General features: G+C 42.2%; 1 protein-coding gene across 1 annotated transcript in view; it reads right to left on the bottom strand.

Moving 5' to 3' along the window:
• Positions 1–2,542: 2,542 nt before the first annotated feature.
• LOC121317093 (feline leukemia virus subgroup C receptor-related protein 1-like) overlaps positions 2,543–19,936 on the bottom strand; it is a 36,415-nt gene continuing 19,021 nt past the window's right edge. Inside the window, exons 5-10 of the mRNA XM_041252690.1 lie at positions 15,589–15,692; positions 14,275–14,385; positions 12,936–13,041; positions 12,180–12,291; positions 11,711–11,778; positions 2,543–5,130 (exon numbers count right to left, since the gene is read on the bottom strand). Coding sequence (XP_041108624.1) covers positions 5,047–5,130; positions 11,711–11,778; positions 12,180–12,291; positions 12,936–13,041; positions 14,275–14,385; positions 15,589–15,692 — 585 coding nt within the window. The 3' untranslated portion in view covers positions 2,543–5,046. The remainder of the gene's footprint in view (positions 5,131–11,710; positions 11,779–12,179; positions 12,292–12,935; positions 13,042–14,274; positions 14,386–15,588; positions 15,693–19,936) is intronic.

Genomic DNA, 19,936 nt, shown 5'->3' with positions numbered 1-19,936 from the left:
AGTTATAATCTTTTGCAGTAATAATTACATCAATACCATCTAGCTGCTAATCTTACATTCAAGTTAGTCAGTGACATTATATATGGTAAATGCTGAAGCTGTAACCTATTACAGTGTATAATACATATACCTGATGTATATAATGGACAAAACATCTACAAAATAGAGCATGTTAGTGGAAATGGCCTGTTCCTTATGTGATTGATCCATTTGTTGTGCAAATCTGTAATATATAAAAGCTGGGTCTCCCTGTTACAAGTCAATTTCGATCACAATGATAGAATATGCTTTGTTGCTTGACACGTTACTGATGTTAAAATAACTTATGTTTCATAAGTGACAGTGCAAACTCAATGGATGACTCTGCAGAGCAGTTGAGTCAGTGATGTCCGGGTTGCCCACGGTGGAATTACAGCCAATCAGTAGTGTTGTGGCAGGTGTTTTAAATGTTTTGTCCAAGCTCTCTCTCTCTCTCTCTCTCTCTCTCTCTCTCTCTCTCTCTCTCTCTCTCTCTCTCTCTCTCTCTCTCTCTCTCTCTCTCTCTCTCTCAACACACACATTGTGGAGTCAACGTCATTTCCTTGCTGGTTGAATACTTTGCCCTCAGTATCAAGAGTGGAAAGTATGTACTCAGCAAGGGTTAACTCTTACAAAAGTTTACCACAGTAAAATAATAGCAGTGAAATGAAGAACAGTGACAGCATGTCAAAGCATAGGTAAGCATTGTAAATCCCTGAGAGGTATGATGTATGACAAAAATATAATAAACCATAGAAAATGATGGTAAATACATTGTATAAACATGGGAAAATTGCTAAATTACCATGTACATTTCTCATGGTAATATTTTCTTGTCATGTGAAACCAGTTACCAATACAACATGGCTAAATGACCCATAGATAAAATCACACAAACAAGTGTTAGTTTACACAAAGCAAAAGTAGGCACAATTGTAGCACAATTGTAGTATAACAGGTTAGACCAATTGCCATGAGCAAACTCAGTGGGCGGCTGGTAAAAGGGTTTCAGCACGTCATGTCAGCAAGAGGAAGGTCAGATACTGTAGTATATCAATGGTAGCAGTTAGCAGTCTAAAGAAACCCATCTGGTAAAAGGTCCAGTCTAGAAAGTAATGGATTGTCAAAATGTAGTCAAACTAGGCCAAACAAGACAGACTTGATTCAAGTTTTATAGTAATATTATATTACTGGACTTCAAGTTAAAGGTATACTTCAATTAATCTCCTAATATATGGTTTTCTATTGTTGTCTGCTAGATGAAGCATTATTTGCTATGCTATTCCAGCAAAAAATAATGCAGATTGAGGACAACAGAGGTAGGGAAGTATCACAGTGTTGCACAAGCTTCACCCATGGGTTTCTGAATAGTAAGTACGCACGGCAAATAATGATATAAACAGTGCCTGCAATAAAGAATACATATGAGGATATTATAATATACCGAGTATCAAAAGAAACTTATCACTTCTATTTGAATAAAATTCACTTGGTGTGATCAAAAAATGACAAACTCTGTTTTAGAGCAGGTGCAGTGACTTTTTATTGTGCTAATTAACAATTGACATCATGAAGATGCTGCAAAATGATCTGTCGATCTTGGGCAGGTGTTGTGACTCTTGGTCTCCCAGTTCGTGGCCTGTCATTGACAGTGTGTCTGGTTATACCATCTCGCCAGGTTTGAAATTGATTGCTGTGCACACCCAAGACAGTGAGCCACAGTACGCTGCCTTAGTCCAGCTTTCAACATGCTGATTGCACAAAGGCGCTGCTCTTTTGTCAGGCGTGGCATATTGTTTTTTTTTCTGTGTAGCAGGGCTAGATCTGTGCTGACTCTGCTGGCGTGTTCACAGTACTGCAGGAAGAGGGAGGCAGTCGTCCAACAACCGCCTGTGAGTCATGGCAGTGACACAGGGAGGTGGGAAAGTGGGTGTGTGGACTTTCCCCCTCTCTGAATGGCTGAGAGGCGAGTCTTGGGAGATTGCTAGCCCTATGAAAAAACGCTCTGCTGTTTCCTCAGCTCTGCCCTCTTAGATACGCTGTGTGTACGGAAGCGCTGGTCGAGGACCGAGAAACCAGCTGGGAGAAACACGGCAACAAACAAGGCAGAGAGTGACAGCGGGGAACCCTTAGGCAGACCCCGAAGTATTGTTTAGGCAGGGAGCTGCTAGAGTAGGTCGGTGATCCGGGTCGTGTGGGTAGCAGCGACTGGGATAACGCTGCCGAGTGCAGCACCTTTTATTTGTAGTTTTATTATTGTGTTATTTTGCCTTGTTCTTTTTGCCTTCTGTTTTCATTATTATTTCTTTGAGCACCTGCGAGTGCGCCTGCAGTGAATTCGTTTACCAACTTTGGTATTTCTGTGGTGCTGTCTATCATCGTTGGTAGGCAGCCCACGGATAACAGTGCCCTCTGCCGGTGAAAAATAAGAACTGTCCTAAAAATAAAACTGGGCACCTGGGTGGTGTTCCAAGTACAACCGTTCTGTCTCGTGTGTCAGTGAATTACCCACCACCCTTCCACACTGTGATTTTCTTTATTGCTTTTATTCAAGCTTGCAATTCAACAGCTGAAATCACTCCATAGCCAGTGTCCAATCAATTGTCTCACTAACTAGGTGATTAAGTGCATATGCTTCAGTCATAGTCGCTAAATCGTGTCATGGTCAAGGATGAATGATCGAGTGATTAAAAAGAAACCAAAAACATGTTGTCAATGTCCCATCATTTATATCCCTTATTTTGTTCTGAAAATAAATGTGTTATAATGGTGATAAGTTTCTTTGGATACTCAGTATATAAACTTTAATATTCTGCCAGTACCTTTTATCCATACCTGGTTTAAGTTTGGCAAAAATCATCCAGAACATTTTTCACACAGGCGGAGTACAGACTGCCATTTCAGTCATATATAGGACATTGTTAATAAATTACTGCTTAATACATGTGCAGCAGCTACAAAATACAGCATATATATTCTTCAAGTATACAATAATTACTAATATTTATCATAAATACAGGAGTTTAAGAAAAGCTGTGCATGTTATTAATTTTGTTATTCATTTTTTGCCATTAAACTTGATAATTCACACGCCCTAGTAAATCGTAACTGACAGTAACAATACTGTATCGACAAACATGTCACATTTAATGAGCCATTCTCTAGATAAAACAGGAAAAGACCTCATCCTTCCACGACTGAAGGAAAGATTTCTTGTCCCTTGTTTCTATACACTGACAGTTAAGACTCTTGCTTGTTAACCTTCATTAGACCTTCCTAAAGACTCTCACATATTTTGCAGGTTCAAAAAGTTTTTTGTCAATATTTAAGTATTGTTGTATTAAAAAAAAAAACTTACTGTTGTCATTTCACAAAAAACCCAAACAGAATAAAAGGTTTCTGCCATTCCATTTGTTTACTAAGAGTAAAAAGATATTGACAGAGTGCCATTTAGAACTCCACTTTGTGCAAGAAACCTATTTTTTTTACTTTAAAATGCAACCCTAAACAGGTTAGCCAGATTATTTGCTAAAATAAAGCTAAAATAATAATAGCTAAAAAAAATGTTGTAATATTTATTTATTTATTTATTTTTATTTTTAATACATATATAATTTGATTGACTGGATCACTAAAATATGGTCATTTTAAAAACTTATTAAAATGTGGCCATTTTAACCTTTATCTCTGTGTGTATTTAAAAAAAACAACAACTTTTTTTTGTAACTTCAGTCAACAGATGACTTTTAGGTTCCATTGCATGCTATGTGTTGTATGTGACACTCCTTTAAACCAGTATTGGAAGAAGCTATCTTTATTGTTAGATACTGGTAGTGGAAATCAGTTCTGGGTTTGCTTTTACATCTTTCAATGAAGATTCCTTACAGCTGGGTATATGATCCTCTAGATACAGTAGTCTCTGCGTATAGGAACACTTTTTAAGAGAGCACTTCGGCTGAGGGAACAACTGTGGTAAAACAGAATTTTACAATTGTAAATGCTCCGCCTAAAGGAATAGAAACTTCACTTAAAAGAACACCTTTTTGGCACCAATAGTGATTCCTGATACAGTACAATTCTGTAACATGATAACTGATCATCATCAAACTCAGATTCAGGTTGCTATGTTAATAACCATTGTGTTAAAATCAGTTCTCGTATTCATAATTACTGTTAGAGCCGCAGCTGTGTTTTTACCATATGTAGGGGTGCTTTGTTAATTTAGTTTGTCAGTTTATTTATTAACGTTATTGCTTTTCACTTAATCTGTTCTTTTTTGATGTTGATGCACATGCGTCATGACATAAGTAATAATACTTATTGATTGTCTTTGGCATATTGTGTCTGGCGGTCAACTCTGTCTTAGAGAATACTTCACTTGCTTCCCAAGGGGTGTTCTCTTAGCCAGAGACTACTGTTTAGTGAAAAACACAGAATACTGTTACTGGATATCTGAATTGAGCACTTATTTTAATAACTGTACAATGAAATACAATTAATGTGCTCGTGTTTGAATATCTTTACTTTAAACTAAACCTAAACCTGTTGATTCAATAAGGTTTTAGATTTTACGTTGGTTGAAGATAAATGAAACCAGTTTTTGATTCCATTTGCCACTGCGTCTATTAAGCGGTTTTCATTGTATGTTCAGGTGCCTCCATTGTGTCACTGTTGCCAAGTGATATGCATCCCACACAGGGGATAACCAGAGAGAGTAGGAAGCTTAATTGGGCAATCACAAACTAAACTCAAAACAAAAACAAAACACAGCGCAAAGACAGCAAGAAATTAATTCCTAAATATAATAGCAGCATCTAAATATGTTTCTGTGTGAACTGCCCATGTCCACGAGGATGGCTGGACAAGTGGGTAGTTTTATTGTTTATGTAACAAGTACAATGTATGAATAAAAGTACAAACCAAAATTAAGCATCTTAATTGTTGGGAATCCCTATATAAAGAGCTGGATCAGAAGCAAAATGCTGTGCTGTTCCACTTCAACACTCTTTCTCTGTCCCTCCTACGTTTTTACATTGATGTTTCATGTGAGACCAGTGCTGATTTTAACAGGGTGCCACTGGTGGGTGGCTCAGACGGGCTCTCAACAGGAACCTGAGGGCAACAAGGGAGTTTAAAGATGTTAGTTTATTACCATAACCCAGGTTCAATGAAAGAGAATTACAACCATTACCAAATGGGAAGAGCCTCTCTGACCGTCAATCACTGAGCATATATAAAAAAGCTGCTCTATCAGGGCCCTGCTGTGAGGGGGATGTCCCTCCCACCTCCTGTTGAAGAGGGACGTCCTCACAGTAGCACATTGCCATTTTCTTTCGAAAACAGAGGTCAGCTGGGGACACAACCTCAAAGGGTAATGGTTGTCATTCACTTTCAGGGAACCAGGGCTATGGTAATAACCTAACGTTCCCTTTGAATTCAAATGACAACCATTACCGAATGGAAAACCGGTACCAAAGCTGTCGTGACTCCAGATGACCGACAGTACAACCCCACAGCGATAGCATCAGAGCCCACATAACGCCTAAGGGCATGCCGCCTGCAAAACTCTACAGCCCAGAGAGGGTCTTGTTCAGTTTGTAACATCAAGGCAGTAAAAACGCACAAATGTCTGACTACTTGTCCACGTAGCAGCATTGCATAACTCATCTAAGGAGGCGGCATGAAGGAAAGCCCACGAAGTTGCCTGGCCCCTAGTAGAATGGGCCGTAATGTCCACCGGTAACGGGGAGCCCGTCTGTTCATACACCAAGCGTATCGCATCTGTCACCCAGTGTGCTAAACGTTGCTTCTATAGGGCCTGACCTCTAGAGTGGGACCCATAGCAGACAAACAGCTGGTTGGACTGTCTCCAGAGCCCGAACTGGGCATAGCGTGTGTTGTCTACGGTCCTCCTCTGACTTGTGCGGGGGAGGTCTGAAAGTTTCCAAAACCACTGATTGGTTAATATGGAATGGGGATAATGTTACCCGTGAGTCTTTCCCAGTGAAAGCCACACATGTGTCATCGATGGACAGCACATGAAGCTCACTTACTCGTCTGGCAGGCTATTAAAAATGCCACTTTCAATGAAACAGGGCGCAGTTCTGCTGACACCATCGGCTTGAGTGGGGCACCCATAAGGGCCCGCAGTACCAGTTCTAGATCCTACTTGGGGACCATACTTTTCATGGGAAGACGAAGCCTCAGAGCCCCGTTAAGAAATTGCACTGTCAGGAAATGTGCCCCAGGAGACACAGAGTCAATTTTGTCATGGCACACTGATATTGCTGCCAGGTATACCTTCAAAGTGGATGCTGACTTTCCTACATCAAACAAGTGGAAAACTTTCCATTTATATGAGTATTGGGCTCTAGTGCTCAGCGCCCTAGCAGACTGTAGTGTCTCTACTACTGCATCTGGCAAACCTCGTCTAAATAGACGGCTCCGTTCAATGGCCAGACCCAGAGTTGGAGCTGGGCTGGGATCGGGTGCCATAATAGCCCCTCTGCTTGGCTCAGGAGGTCCTTGCACAGTGGGTGCTGCCACAGCTGATCCGACAACATGTCGGAGAGAAGAGCAAACCAAGGGCGTCTCGGCCATCTGGGTGCAACCAGCAAAACCCATGCTCTCTCCACCCTGATCCTCTCTAGTGTCAGGGGTAATAATGATAGCGGAGGGAATGCATACAGTAGCCCCCGTGGCCAGTGGTGAGCTAGCACATCTACTCCCAGGGGGCCCCCATCTCCATGGAGAACCATACGGGGCAATGAGTGGACTCAGCTGTGGCAAAGAGGTCCACTCTGAGCTGTCTGGAGCTCTTCTGGACAAGTCTGCTGCCTTGTTGTCCACACCAGGGAGGTGAACTGCCCTGATGGAACGCAAGTTTCTGTGCATCCAGGACAGGAGTCTGTGCGCTGCGTGGTGAAGGCCTGGCGAGCACAGGCCGCCTTGGTGGTTTATGTGGGCTACCACTGTAATATTGTCTGTCCGGACCAGCACATGTTTGTGCACTAACTGATGGCAAAAATGAGATAACGCCAGGTTCACTGCTTGCAGCTCTTGAGCATTTATGTGCGCTTGCTGCCAATGTCCCTTCCACTGACCTCTTATTCCTTTCCCATTCCAGACCGCTCCCCAGCCCAGGCTGGAGGCGTCTGTAGTGATCACTTCCCTTCTGTGAGGTGATCCGAGGGGAGACCCGAGGCGTAGATTGCCACGACGGAGCCAGCACTCCAGTGTCTTCTGGCATTGTCTGGACACTCGCAACAGCTGGTACCGATCTCGGACTGGGTGCACCTTGAGCGTATTTATGCAGGCTTGAATCGGGTGCATTCTCAGCAGCCCTAGTGGAAGGATTCTCGAGGCGGCTGCCATCAGCCTCAATAACCTTTGATATACCTTGACCTGTAGGAGAGTGTCCTCTCTGAATAGGGAGAGTGTGGCCTCCAACGACCGAATCCTGTCTTCCGACAGCGAGGCAAGCATGCTCACAGAGTTCAATTTGATCCCCAGGGACAATGTGGACTAAGACGGTATGAAGTTGCTCTTCTGTTGATGTATTATGACCTGCTTTGTGTGTGCCTCTGTGCGTGCTTTTTAATACGTGCAAACTAGCCAATCGTCCAGATAGTTCAGGATCTGAATACCCTGCAGCCTGAGTGGAGCCAGTGCTGCATCCATCCACTTTGAAAAAGTACAGGGCGCCAGCGAGAGCCCAAAAGGCAGCATGCAGAATTCATACGCGTTGCCTTGAAAGGGGACGTGAAAGTAGGCGTCTTGCAGGTCGATCAATGTGAATCAGTCGCCCTGTTGGACGGACTGGAGGATACACTGTGCTGTCAACATGTTGAACTTCCTCTGTTTGAGGAACAAGTTGAGGACCCTGAGGTCCATAATTGGTCTGAAACAGGCGTCCCTTTTGGGCACCAGGAAGTACCCAGAGTAAAAGCCGCTGAGGGCATCGCTTGGACTTACCAAGCGTACAGCGTTCTTACTTTGAAGATTGACGATCTCCTGTTGAAGGAGTATCACCCTCGCTGGTTCGACGGTAGTGGGGAGCACACTCTTGAAGGGTGGCAGACCTATGCGGAATTGTACAGTGTATCCGTGTCTCATTGTCGATAGCACCCAGAAGTCCTGGGTGCAGCCCTGCCAAGGGTCGTTGCCGTTGGGCAGTCCGGTTGTGGGAGGGTGTGACAGAAATACAATGAGTTCTCGTGATAAATCTTCCTCCCGACCTGTGACGGAGCTAAAGAACGAGAGGAGAAGTATCTGGTAGGGCTGGCCTGACAGTTCGTTTCCGGGACCGGGAAGTGGTTCAGCCTGGAAAGAAGCGAGACTCTGTTGTAAGACCGTATTGACTTGAAAGGTAAACGGGGGGCAGCTGCAAGTAATAAGGCAGCTGCAACCGTTTACCTAGCTGTCATGCGGGATTACATATTACATACCAAGGTGAACGCTTGGAGAGAGAAGGACTGAGAGAGGAGCTCTCGTTGTGAAAAAGAATACGTGTTGTGTATTGTTGTGTTTGTCTTTATAACTGTCTGTGTTTTCACCACTAGACAGCTAAACGCACAAATCCGGGGCTGCCGGCGAGGGTCAGCACGAACCGGATCACCACTGCACCAACCGTCACGAATTACCCGTGTCTTCGCCACTGCATACGCACATCTGCACTCACCCAGGACTGGTGACCATGTGTTTGTTTTTGTTCGGGACTGTGCCTTGTTATTGCTATCCCCGCGCTTTACACATTGTTGTGTATAGCCGGGGATTCATTATTTTACGGTCTCCAGACCTGGATTACAAATAAAAACACTTTTTTTACTGGATATCGTTGTCTGCCTGTCACTCCTGCATCGCATCACCGCTACACCTGTTCCCCTTTACCAGCCACTTTGCCACAGGGGGTTTGGTGGCAGCCGGGGCCCCTCAGGGGCGGTCTCCCTTGGGCTTGGGAGGGGGCGGGTCTTTCTTAGGTCCTGGCCTTAGTCTCCAGCCGGAGAACCGGTTACCCCTGGCCTGCGGTGGTCCCCTGCCGCTCCCTGCCTCTGCCTCTGCCTGCTTGTCTACCCTGGGGTGGAGGGCAGTGTTCAGACCCTTTCACCCCAGCAGGCTGCCTATGCCATCTTGGGCGCTGACGGTAAGCCGTAAGGCGTGAAAACTTGGAGGCGACCCCAGTGGTCTTGTGGGACCTCTCAAGGCTCACATCAATGGTCGTCCCAAAAGTCTGCCCCGGTGTAATGGGGGCGTCCAGTAGCGCCATCTTCTCAGTCTCCACGACCTTGGCTTGAGTCAGCCAAAAATGTCGGCGAGCAGCCACCAGCGACCTCCCCTATTAGGTTGGTCATCGCCTTAGCTACCGCCTGGAGCTCCCCCATGTCTGCTTGTATAGCTCTCTCCTGCAGCCTCTCTGCCAACTGGTTCTGGTAGAGCACCAGTATAGCCATGGCATTTGCTGCTTGGGCCAACAGCGCTGCTGATGCGTAAGCTTTTTTAAGCATCGCATCTGTTGTTCTGCAAGGCTTGGATGTACAGGTTGGGTCCTTATCCCCCTTGGTGAAGGTGGAACCTTGCACCAAAACCGTGACTGTGTCCCCAATAGTTGGGAATGTGCCTAGGCCCGCTTCTTAGGCTCCTCCAGGAGAAGCGCACCAATTCCAGGAAGTCCTGGCATAGGTGGAGGGCATGCTGTGGGTGTCCTTTTTGTTGGCGGAAGCGGTTCCCCTTACCATCTTGTTCTGTCGGCCAGGGAGCGTCCGTGGCTGTAGCTGCACGCTGCATTAGGGCCCGGAACTCTTCCCTCTGCGACATGTGTGGCAAAGGCGTTAAGGAGCCTCCCACTGTGGCCTGCCCGATGGAGGTGGCTTGGTCCGAGACGTCCAATCTGGATGCCAACAAAGACTAGGGGGTCTAGGCAGAGGGGATGGGAAACGAAACTGTGCTGGGGCTGCACGGTGGTAGGGCGCAGCCTGCCCTGAGATTTCAATAGGGTCTCCAGCATGGTCTCCACGAACCGCCGCTCAGCCGAGCTTGGGCGCCTTCGAGGCAACTGTGACGGTGAACGTCTGCGGTGCGTGTAGAAGGGGAGCAGTGCCTGAGCGGTGACCACCTGCCCCTGGTGAGTGTCCCCTCGAGTGGTACCGCCTCGGCGGTGACCATCTCATCTCCCTTGAGAGGTGTCTGCGCCTCTGTACCGGTGGTGGGGTAGGGGAGGGTGACCCAGATGAGTGGTCATTGTAGCAGGGGGGGTCCTGGCTGACCTCTGCGGAGGCTCTTGGACCACTGATCTCATTCTCCCCTGGCTGGAGGAGAGAGACTCTGCTGGGGATAGGGCTGTTGTCCGTCGCTTAGTTCTCCTCGAGAACTTCACATGGACAGCAGTCCAGCTCTCCTGCCAGTGCTGTTCACCGGCCGCGTGTTTTGGCCCTAGGCGTCTGGTGCAGGACCGGTGCTCGTCCTGCCTTGGTAGCTTCGCCACGCATTGATTGCACTGGTGGAACCCAGCGGAGGACCCAATTGATTGGATTGACATGGTTTCGCAGATAAACTGCTGCGCTCGGTGCCGATAGTAGTATGGTCGTTGCCGGCCTGTAGACACTTTTGAGAAATTCACTGGTGCCAAATTAATCGGTGCAGGGACTGGAGTCGAGGCCAGCGCTGTCGAGTCAATGTGTAGTGCGTTCGGTTCCGGGTGTAGACGGCCCCGAAGCTATTCACCAGTGCTGAATCAGTCGGTGCGAGGATCGGGACAAAAATAGCGTGGTCGGTGTTGAGAGGTTGGTGCCGAGTCAATCGGTGTCAAGGTCGATGTCGATGTGTAGCATTGTCGGTGCCGGGCTGTAGACTGCCTCAAAGAGGTTCGTCGGTGCTGAATCAATCGGTGCCGGAAACGGAACCGAAAAAAGTGTTGTCGATGTCGAGACAGTCGGTGCCGAGTTGACCTGTTTCAAGGTTGTGCCGATGGTAGGCACAGTCGGGACCAAGCTGCAGGTTGCGCCGAAGATGTTTACACTGGTGCCGAGTCAATCGGGACCGGGTAGGCACTGTTTTCTCAACCTCGCGATCGGCGGGAAAAAACGCGGTCGATGCCGGGGTATGCAGCCGATTCAGTCCGCGTGGTCACCGAGGGCAAGCGCAGCTGTGCTAGGAAAGCTGTTTTTTTAAAAAAAAATGTAATGGTCGCTGTGACCAATTAAATTGGTGTAGAGGTGTATATGCTTAGTGATTGGCGGTCAGAGAGGCTCTTCCCATTTGGTAATGGTTGTCATTCGAATTGAAAGGGAACCGTGGGTTAGCAACCGTTACTGAATTGCATGATTCCAACACAAACATTCATAGGGGTCTAGCCTTTGGCATAGAGCAATGTAAAGCAACTGGCATTCACTTTAACATAAACAGGTAATTATATAATTCTACAACCTGCTATGTGTTTATGGGCGAGTATTTAATTAGTATTACTGAGCTAAACTGATTTAGTTTTGTCAGCGTGAGAAAACCATAACTCTTTTAGAATCACTGTGGTGCTGGTAACCTAGCTATAATAGTAGTAAAACCTGACATCATGCTCCAACTAGGTTTTTTTCTGCAAATGTTTTTAGATTATTAATAATATAATAAAGATAAAAATGTCTTGTGTTATCCTCCTCTACCACCAACAAAGTAAATAAAACATATATATTATGTTACTTACTGCTTCTACAGCGTTGTTTGTAATCCCCATGTTAACATTGTGTCTTTTCAACTCAGATTTGATTAAAGCTGTAAATCAGAAGAAAAAAACTGTTAAAATGCATATTATGATATGAAGATACTATAAATAAAGTATCTTTAAATGTAATTGTTAAAATGTAAAAAAAGTATTTATGAACAATAAAAGACCAAGACTGTTAATTTAGTTACAAGCTACCTCCCCATTAAAACACAAGCTTTATTGGCCCTTTCCATTAGGGCACTCTGAGAGTCTAACACTACAGACCATGCTTCTGCTATTTGTAGCAGTAATAATATACCATTTAGAGCCCAAACATGAAAAGCTTTAAAATTATAACCTTGAAGCTCTATTACAGCTCAGGAATCAAAAAATAGTCTTTTTGCGTTCAGCGATAAAGACAAGCTCAAAAAGTATCCTATGCCTTGTCCCATAACATTGCACCACCAACCTGTTAAAATGACTCCTATAAAGATCCAGACACAGAGGAAAATATTTCCGGCAAGGGGATTATAATCCGTTGTTAGTTTCCCTTGAATTAAGGTGAAAATAATTCCAAATACCTCAAAGGAAAAACAAAAGGGGGGCATTTTACAGACTGTGATCAAGCATTACACACTGAAGACTGGTAAGCATTATACTTCATTTAACTTTATAGCATGCATGTACAGGGTTCTGAAATGTCTTTTTATCAGCTGGAAATTACACTGCACAAAGATTGGCTATACTGCTTAAATTATTCTTATTTAACTATTTAATAGTATTGGGTGCTGTATAAGACAGGAGCTGATTTTCATTATGATGTTTTTTACTCTGGTAAGAGTGTTGGGAGATCGCTGAAGCTATTAACGGGGCAACGTAGACCCTCTCATGCTTATCGACCGTTTTGTCGCCGACAACCCCAATTTGTCCCAGATTTTAAGAAATTAGTCGCCTACTCCTCAGCTCGTCGGCGATCAGCAAAAATCATGCAGTGTAAAGCCCGGCATAAGCCCGTTATTAGTGTCACGAGATTCTTGAGCCTGTTGGCAACCCTACTCTCAGGTCAGGTGACACAGGTTGAAACAGTGTTCGGCCAAATCTTTAGAGTTATACAGTTTTAATTTAGATGAATACATAAAATGGAACTGCTCTGCAAAATCAACAGACTTTCATATCCTGGATCTTCTTTACAGAAGGACTTTTTGCTGACGGTTTCCATAGATACCTGTGCAGAAGCGTTCAGGAGACCAGAAGATGTTCCTTCTGGCACCGGATATGTAATTTCAACTCCAAATTCGAATCCCAGTGGCAGGTATCCTGTCATAAAGAAACTGAAAATACAGTGGGACAGTTTAGGAATAAATCGTCATTCTCTTCTTCAGACCGTTTTTACATTACATACTCTATAAAGATGTACTGCAGCATGCTGGGGAAGTGTACATTTATTTCCTGCTAGGTTAAAGTGAGTGGCTTTAAATTTACCCTTTAATTGTTTGTAATCACCTGACTAGTTATGAGTTATGTTGCTCCAATATTTTTTCTCTAAATCTGCCTTTACCTGGCTTTGAGCTTGCTTTGAAAGGTCATACTGTCACTTGATGTGTAATGGATTGGTGTAAGAAGGCTGTTCAGTGCCAGCACTTAAGATTCTCAGGCAAGCTCAAAGTAATGTAAACCTCAAAGTACAGGAAAACAATAATTATAGCTCCTTGTTAAATACAGCCAGAACCAGTTGCTGCCCATGGTTACGTCAACAGTAACTTCGCAAACAAAAGTTTAAGCTCCTAAAGACTAAGGAATTTGCTAATGCTTCTTTAAACAGCTACCAATAAATAAATGTATTTATCCTCAAAGTTAATTCTCCTTTTGTAACCAGTACTCTCTTGCTGTGCGAAAAGCCTAAAATATTAACTTTTTCAATGTTGATTAAAGGAGCTGTCAGTCATCCAAGGGTCCACTATCAGAAAGCTGAACCACCCGCTTATGATTTCTAAAATATTTTTGTATTTTTCAGCTCTCTGTATGCTTTACTAAAACTGCGTTCCAAGTGAAAGGCACAAGTTTCAATCTGAGACAAACGTCTCTCCTGAAATCAACAATGTGGTGAGGGATGCTTTATTTTGCTGATTAAATTAAAGTTAAACTGAAGGGGCAGCAAAAAGGGTAACTTGGTATTAAATAAACAGCCACTTGGTAAGGGCATGGAGTGTGACATTTTGACTAACGTATTCTTGTTGCTGTTGGAACCACTTTGTAAATAATTTTCTCTTCAGTTCATTGCAGTTTTACATCCTGGTGACTTTTTAACAGCACCCCTGTGATAACTGAAAAATAAAACAATAAACAAAGTGAATCCAAAAAAGAAAAAGAGAATACGCTAATTAAGACAACTGTAGTAATTCGTAACTATACAAAGGTGCTCTGGAAAGTTAGTATTCTTGATTTTGTCTTAGTTACTATAATAAATGAAGTATTCTGGAATGAAAGCAGTAAATTACATAAAATAATTTGTACAAGAAGGAACAATTAATCAGAAACACTAAATAACATGACAAATATCTTACCCAAGTATTCCTGCTGTAACAAATACAAGAATGAGGTAGCCAAGTTCGAGTGTAAAGGTGAAAATAATAATTCCAATGAAGGACAGGAGGTAAACTATCAAAGTGGTCCCTCTGGAAAATGGGAGAGATTAAAACACATCAGTAAAGTTAGAAGAATAATAAGAAACAACTTGGGTAGTCCTTACATTATCAACCACTAGTTTTGTAGTATTGGAATTTTTATTTATGCTACAAACTCCACACAGTTAAAAAATGCATGTCCGTCTGTCTGTCTTTCGCACTCTACACGGTGAATATATTAAACCTGGCCAAACTGCTCTTGCAAAACTCCAGAACTTGTAAAATTAAATCGGTACGCTTCAAAACTGTATTTTACTCATTCAACTTGAACAGTCGTTGTGATTATGTTTCACAAGTGTCTGAGCAGTTACACGCACACCTGCAAAAATTATTTCCAAATCAGATTACTCACTATTACCAATATTAAACTCACATTAAAGTATAACTGAACTGCAGTAACTTCAAAGGAAACTCATTATCACTTCTACAACAAAAAAGCACGTTTGAACCTGAAAACTAAAGTTTTAGCAATTTTAGCCAGAAGATTAAAACTGATTGCTACTGGCTGAAAGAAAGCTTAAAAACAGTTACCTTCACCTACTCCCAGAGCATTTGCATCAGTAAAACAGTAGTATTGGACAGCTAGCTTGGAAAAAAATCATAAACAGTTCTGTTTATTAGGGCTTAAAGCAACTCTTTAGTCGGGAGAACACAACATTTATTTTGCTGTGAACATAGTGTTCTGGGGGTGACAATCCTATGCAGCCGAGCCCTATGGAGAGAACCCTGTACCCATATTCAACCCCACTGACAATTGCAGGGGAATTAGCACGGTACTGTGGAGAGCTCAAACCAGTCAATCGAATAATCCGTTTGTGGAGGTGTACATTTCATGCTATGAATCGATACACCAGAACTTCCTGCATAATAGCTGTTGCAGGAATTCATTTTTTAATCAGGCTACTGCGATTTAGGCTTTTTCAGTTATTTTATTTATTACTTGAACGCCAACAACAAACAACAGAACTATATAAGATTCCAATTGTTTGATCTTTTGGTTGTTTCTGCATATAAGACATTTTATTTGTGACAGTTTTAATATAATTATTTGCTGCTTGTTTAAAAAAAAAAAGAGAAATACTGTCCTGTAACATACTGTGTACATGAGTCAACTGGATGTCCTGTGTTAAGCATTTTGTGGAACAGTAATGTATGACTGTTATTTAATTAATATTTGAGTAGAATTGAACATACTTGTATGTTTTAGTGTAATCCAGCCAGAAGCCACAGATAATGGAGCCCACCATCCCAGCAACAACTAGAGTAAGTCCAATCCGTCCAGCATTTACTTCTTCACCCTAAATAAATTAGTGAAAGCAAGTGAACACAAAAAAGGGTTAAGGTCAGATACAAAACATCTTGATCTGCCAAAAAAGAAAATATTTGTACATTTTATTTTGGGAGGTACAGATGTGTCAAAATAACAAAATTACCCTTGGGCATGTTAAAACCAACAAAAAAAAACAACATATAAAAAAAAATGTTTACAATACCCATTTGTAACAGATCAACAGGCAGTAACTTTTGTTTCAAGTTATGTTTTATTTATTTATTAAGCTTTAACCATATTTAACAATACAATTAAATTAATTATCAAGACGTAATTTATATTTCTGCGTTATTCTTCACTTATTTTCTTGGGGCCAGTGACTGGCAAATTGTTCATATTTACACTCTTAGGGCTCGATTTATGATCCCTAAAGCTGAAGAAACACAAAGCCACATTGCAGTTTGGTACTTGGTTTCAGAAGACTAGGTTTCACTGCATGGCACACCATGGATACAGATACAGAAAAGTTGCCCCAAACTCAGTCTCCTGGAACCTGTTTTCAAGCCACTGTTCCTGAAAAATTGGCTTTGTGTTCCCTCAGCTTAACACGTCCTAGCACTCTGAAGTAAAAGACATCGAGCTCTGATTTGATGTAATTTCCTGTATTAAACCCCAGGTAACACACTTAGACACTGCCAGTCGGCATTAACAAAGGGGTTATTGAAGGTCTGGGTCAGGTTTATGTAGTTGGAGTGAAAGTATGACTAGACAGGGTTCAAATCTTGCATTTTATATACACACATATTTACACTTACCGGGCAGGGGATCTACAAGTGTAAATATGTGTATTTTGTGGCAGGGACAGGAGCAGGGGCAGGGTTAAAGCCACCCTGCCAGCCTAAAGTGTTTAATTTGTGTTAATTGTTTAATTAATAGTTGGTAATTGTTTTATTGTTTTGGCAGTTGGCCTCATTATTGTTAAATTAGAGCCAGCTGCCTATACCAGGGTTAGTTCATTTTAGGCTGCTGCTGAAAACAGGCTAATGGAGGAACAGCGCTATGCAGCCCGGCTGAAGGATAAACAGCCAAATAAAGAAAAAGAAGGTAATGTGTGATTTTGTATTTTATCCCAGGTAAATGACTTAGGTGTCCTGCACGTTAGTCTGGGCTCGGAAGAGCTTGCTGTTTATTTTGTTTTGTTTGTTTTTTGATTGTTTTGTTTAAAATAAAAGTGTGCAAATAAAGTGCATACAAATCAAGTTCAGCTTCTGGGACATGTTTTTTTATAGGGGCACAAATCCAAAATCAGGGCATCTTGGTCACATATATACCATGGCTGGAATATATATTGGTTACTATATTATATAGATATACACACACACACACACACACACACACAGTACTGTGCAAAAGTTTTAGGCAGGTGTGAAAAAATGCTGTAAAGTAAGAATGCTTTCAAAAATAGACATGTTAATAGTTTATATTTATCAATTAACAAAATGCAAAGTGAGTGAACAGAAGAAAAATCTACATCAAATCCATATTTGGTGTGACCACCCTTTGCTTTCAAAACAGCATCAATTCTTCTAGGTACACTTGCACACAGTTTTTGAAGGAACTTGGCAGGTAGGTTGGCCCAAACATCTTGGAGAACTAATCACAGTTCTTCTGTGGATTTAGGCAGCCTCAGTTGCTTCTCTCTCTTCATGTAATCCCAGACAGACTTGATGATGTTGAGATCAGGGCTCTGTGCGGGCCTTACCATCACTTCCAGGACTCCCTTGTTTTTCTTTATGCTGAAGATAGTTCTTAATGATTTTGCTGTATGTTTGGGGTCGTTGTCATGCTGCAGAATAAATTTGGGGCCAATCAGATGCCTCCCTGACGGTATTGCATGATGGATAAGTATCTGCCTGTACTTCTCAGCATTGAGGAGACCATTAATTCTGACCAAATCCCCAACTCCATTTGCAGAAATGCAGCCCCAAACTTGCAAGGAACCTCCACCATGCTTCACTGTTGCCTGCAGACACTCATTCTTGTACCGCTCTCCAGCCCTTCGGCAAACAAACTGCCTTCTGCTACAGCCAAATATTTCAGATTTTGGCTCATCAGTCCAGAGCACCTGCTGCCATTTTTCTGCACCCCAGTTCCTGTGTTTTCGTGCATAGTTGAGTCGCTTGGCCTTGTTTCCACGTTGGAGGTATGGCTTTTTGGCCGCAAGTCTTCCATGAAGGCCACTTCTGACCAGACTTCTCCGGACAGTAGATGGGTGTACCAGGGTCCCACTGTTTTCTGCCAATTCTGAGCCGATGGCATTGCTGGACATCTTCTGATTGCGAAGGGAAGTAAGCATGATGTGTCTTTCATCTGCTGCAGTAAGTTTCCTTGTCCGACCACTGCGTCTACGGCCCTCAACGTTGCCCGTTTCTTTGTGCTTCTTCAAAAGAGCTTGGACAGCATATCTGGAAACCCCTGTCTGCCTTGAAATTTCTGCCTGGAGAGACCTTGCTGATGCAGTATAACTACCTTGTGTCTTGCCATGGTGTATGACTTTTGACAGTAAACTGTCTTCAGCAACCTCACCTTGTTAGCTGAGTTTGGCTGTTCCTCACCCAGTTTTATTCCTCCTACACAGCTGTTTCTGTTTCAGTTAATGATTGTTTCAACCTACATATTGAATTGATGATCATTAGCACCTGTTTGGTATAATTGTTTAATCATACACCTGACTATATGCCTAAAAAATCCCTGACTTTGTGCAAGTGTACCTAGAAGAATTGATGCTGTTTTGAAGGCAAAGGGTTGTCACACCAAATATGGATTTGATTTAGATTTTCAGTTCACTCACTTTGCATTTAGTTAATTGATAAATATAATCTATTAACATGTCTATTTTTGAAAGCATTCTTACTTTACAGCATTTTTTCACACCTGCCTAAAACTTTTGCACAGTACTGTGTGTGTGTGTGTGTGTGTGTGTGTGTGTGTGTGTGTGTGTGTGTGTGTGTGTGTGTATATGTGTATATATATATATATATATATATATATATATATATATATATATATATATATATATATATATATATATATATATAATATATATATATATATATATATATGATGCAAAAAACAATTTGAATGCATTTTAATTCCAGGCTATAAGGCAACAAAAGGTGAAAATTTTGAAAGAGGGTGCAGACTTTCTATAGACACTGTATATATACACACATTAAAGTTATGTGTGCAAAAGTATGTATGTTCAATAAAAGTGTCATTCATATCAACTACATTTTATTCACATAAAAAAATGTGTTTGTTACACATAAATAAAATACATTACTTTTTTTTTTTTTTTAAAGTTTGCAATATAAACCCTGTGTGGGAACCAAACCAAAGCCATGCTTCCAATGCAGCTTGCAATGCAGATGCCCTAGCTTTCATGCCACAAAGTTTTTTCCATTTCATAACATTTGCAGGTAGTACAGCAGTAAAGACAGTTTTTAATAAGTAAGACGAATAAGATTTTGTAAATAATGATTATGTATTATCCTGATTGTATTGAAAGCGTTCATCTGATTGTGCAAACTATCATAATAAGCTTGATCCGTTCATTTAGTATAGTGTAACGTTTTCATGTTTAGGAAGTAGACGGTGTTGAATTCTCAAAATGTTTGTTTTATTTGAAACTACAGAGAATTCCTGTCAGGGGCCGGAATTCACGGCACCAAAATAATAACCCTACGTTTTAGTCTTGGCACTTTTACTGCATATTCTCTCCGGTCACAGCTCACACGCTCGCTCAGTCGCACCCACAGTTTCTCATTCAAGTTCAGCGCTGGACTGTCTCCAGTCCCCAGGCTCATGCACTTTTATATAACCTCCCATCATTTCCTGCCACTGTCCAGCTCATCAACCAGTCACATCCATGCTCTGAAAACAGCAACACACATTCTCCCCACTCATTCACTCACTCCCCCTTCCCATGCCATGACCCGTTCCCCTTACAATACATATAACATAAAAGACAGATGAGACAAACTGAACAGACAACAAGTCCTGCAACAAAGCAGTTGTCCGGGTCATTACAATATATATTTTAATTTTGAAAGTAAAAATATATGAAAGCATGATGACCTTTATGTACAAAAATCTTCAGTAATATGCAATTGAACAAGAACTGTTGTATTTATTTTCGTTTTATACAGTATTAAATGGCAGTGTTTATATCTGATAGTGACAAATTTAATAAATATCAAGATAAAGAAAGAA

Source organism: Polyodon spathula, chromosome 6, assembly GCF_017654505.1.
Source record: "Polyodon spathula isolate WHYD16114869_AA chromosome 6, ASM1765450v1, whole genome shotgun sequence".
Lineage (NCBI taxonomy): Eukaryota > Metazoa > Chordata > Actinopteri > Acipenseriformes > Polyodontidae > Polyodon > Polyodon spathula.
The sequence above is the reverse complement of the archived record's forward strand: the minus strand, read 5'-3'. Positions and strand labels throughout refer to the sequence as shown.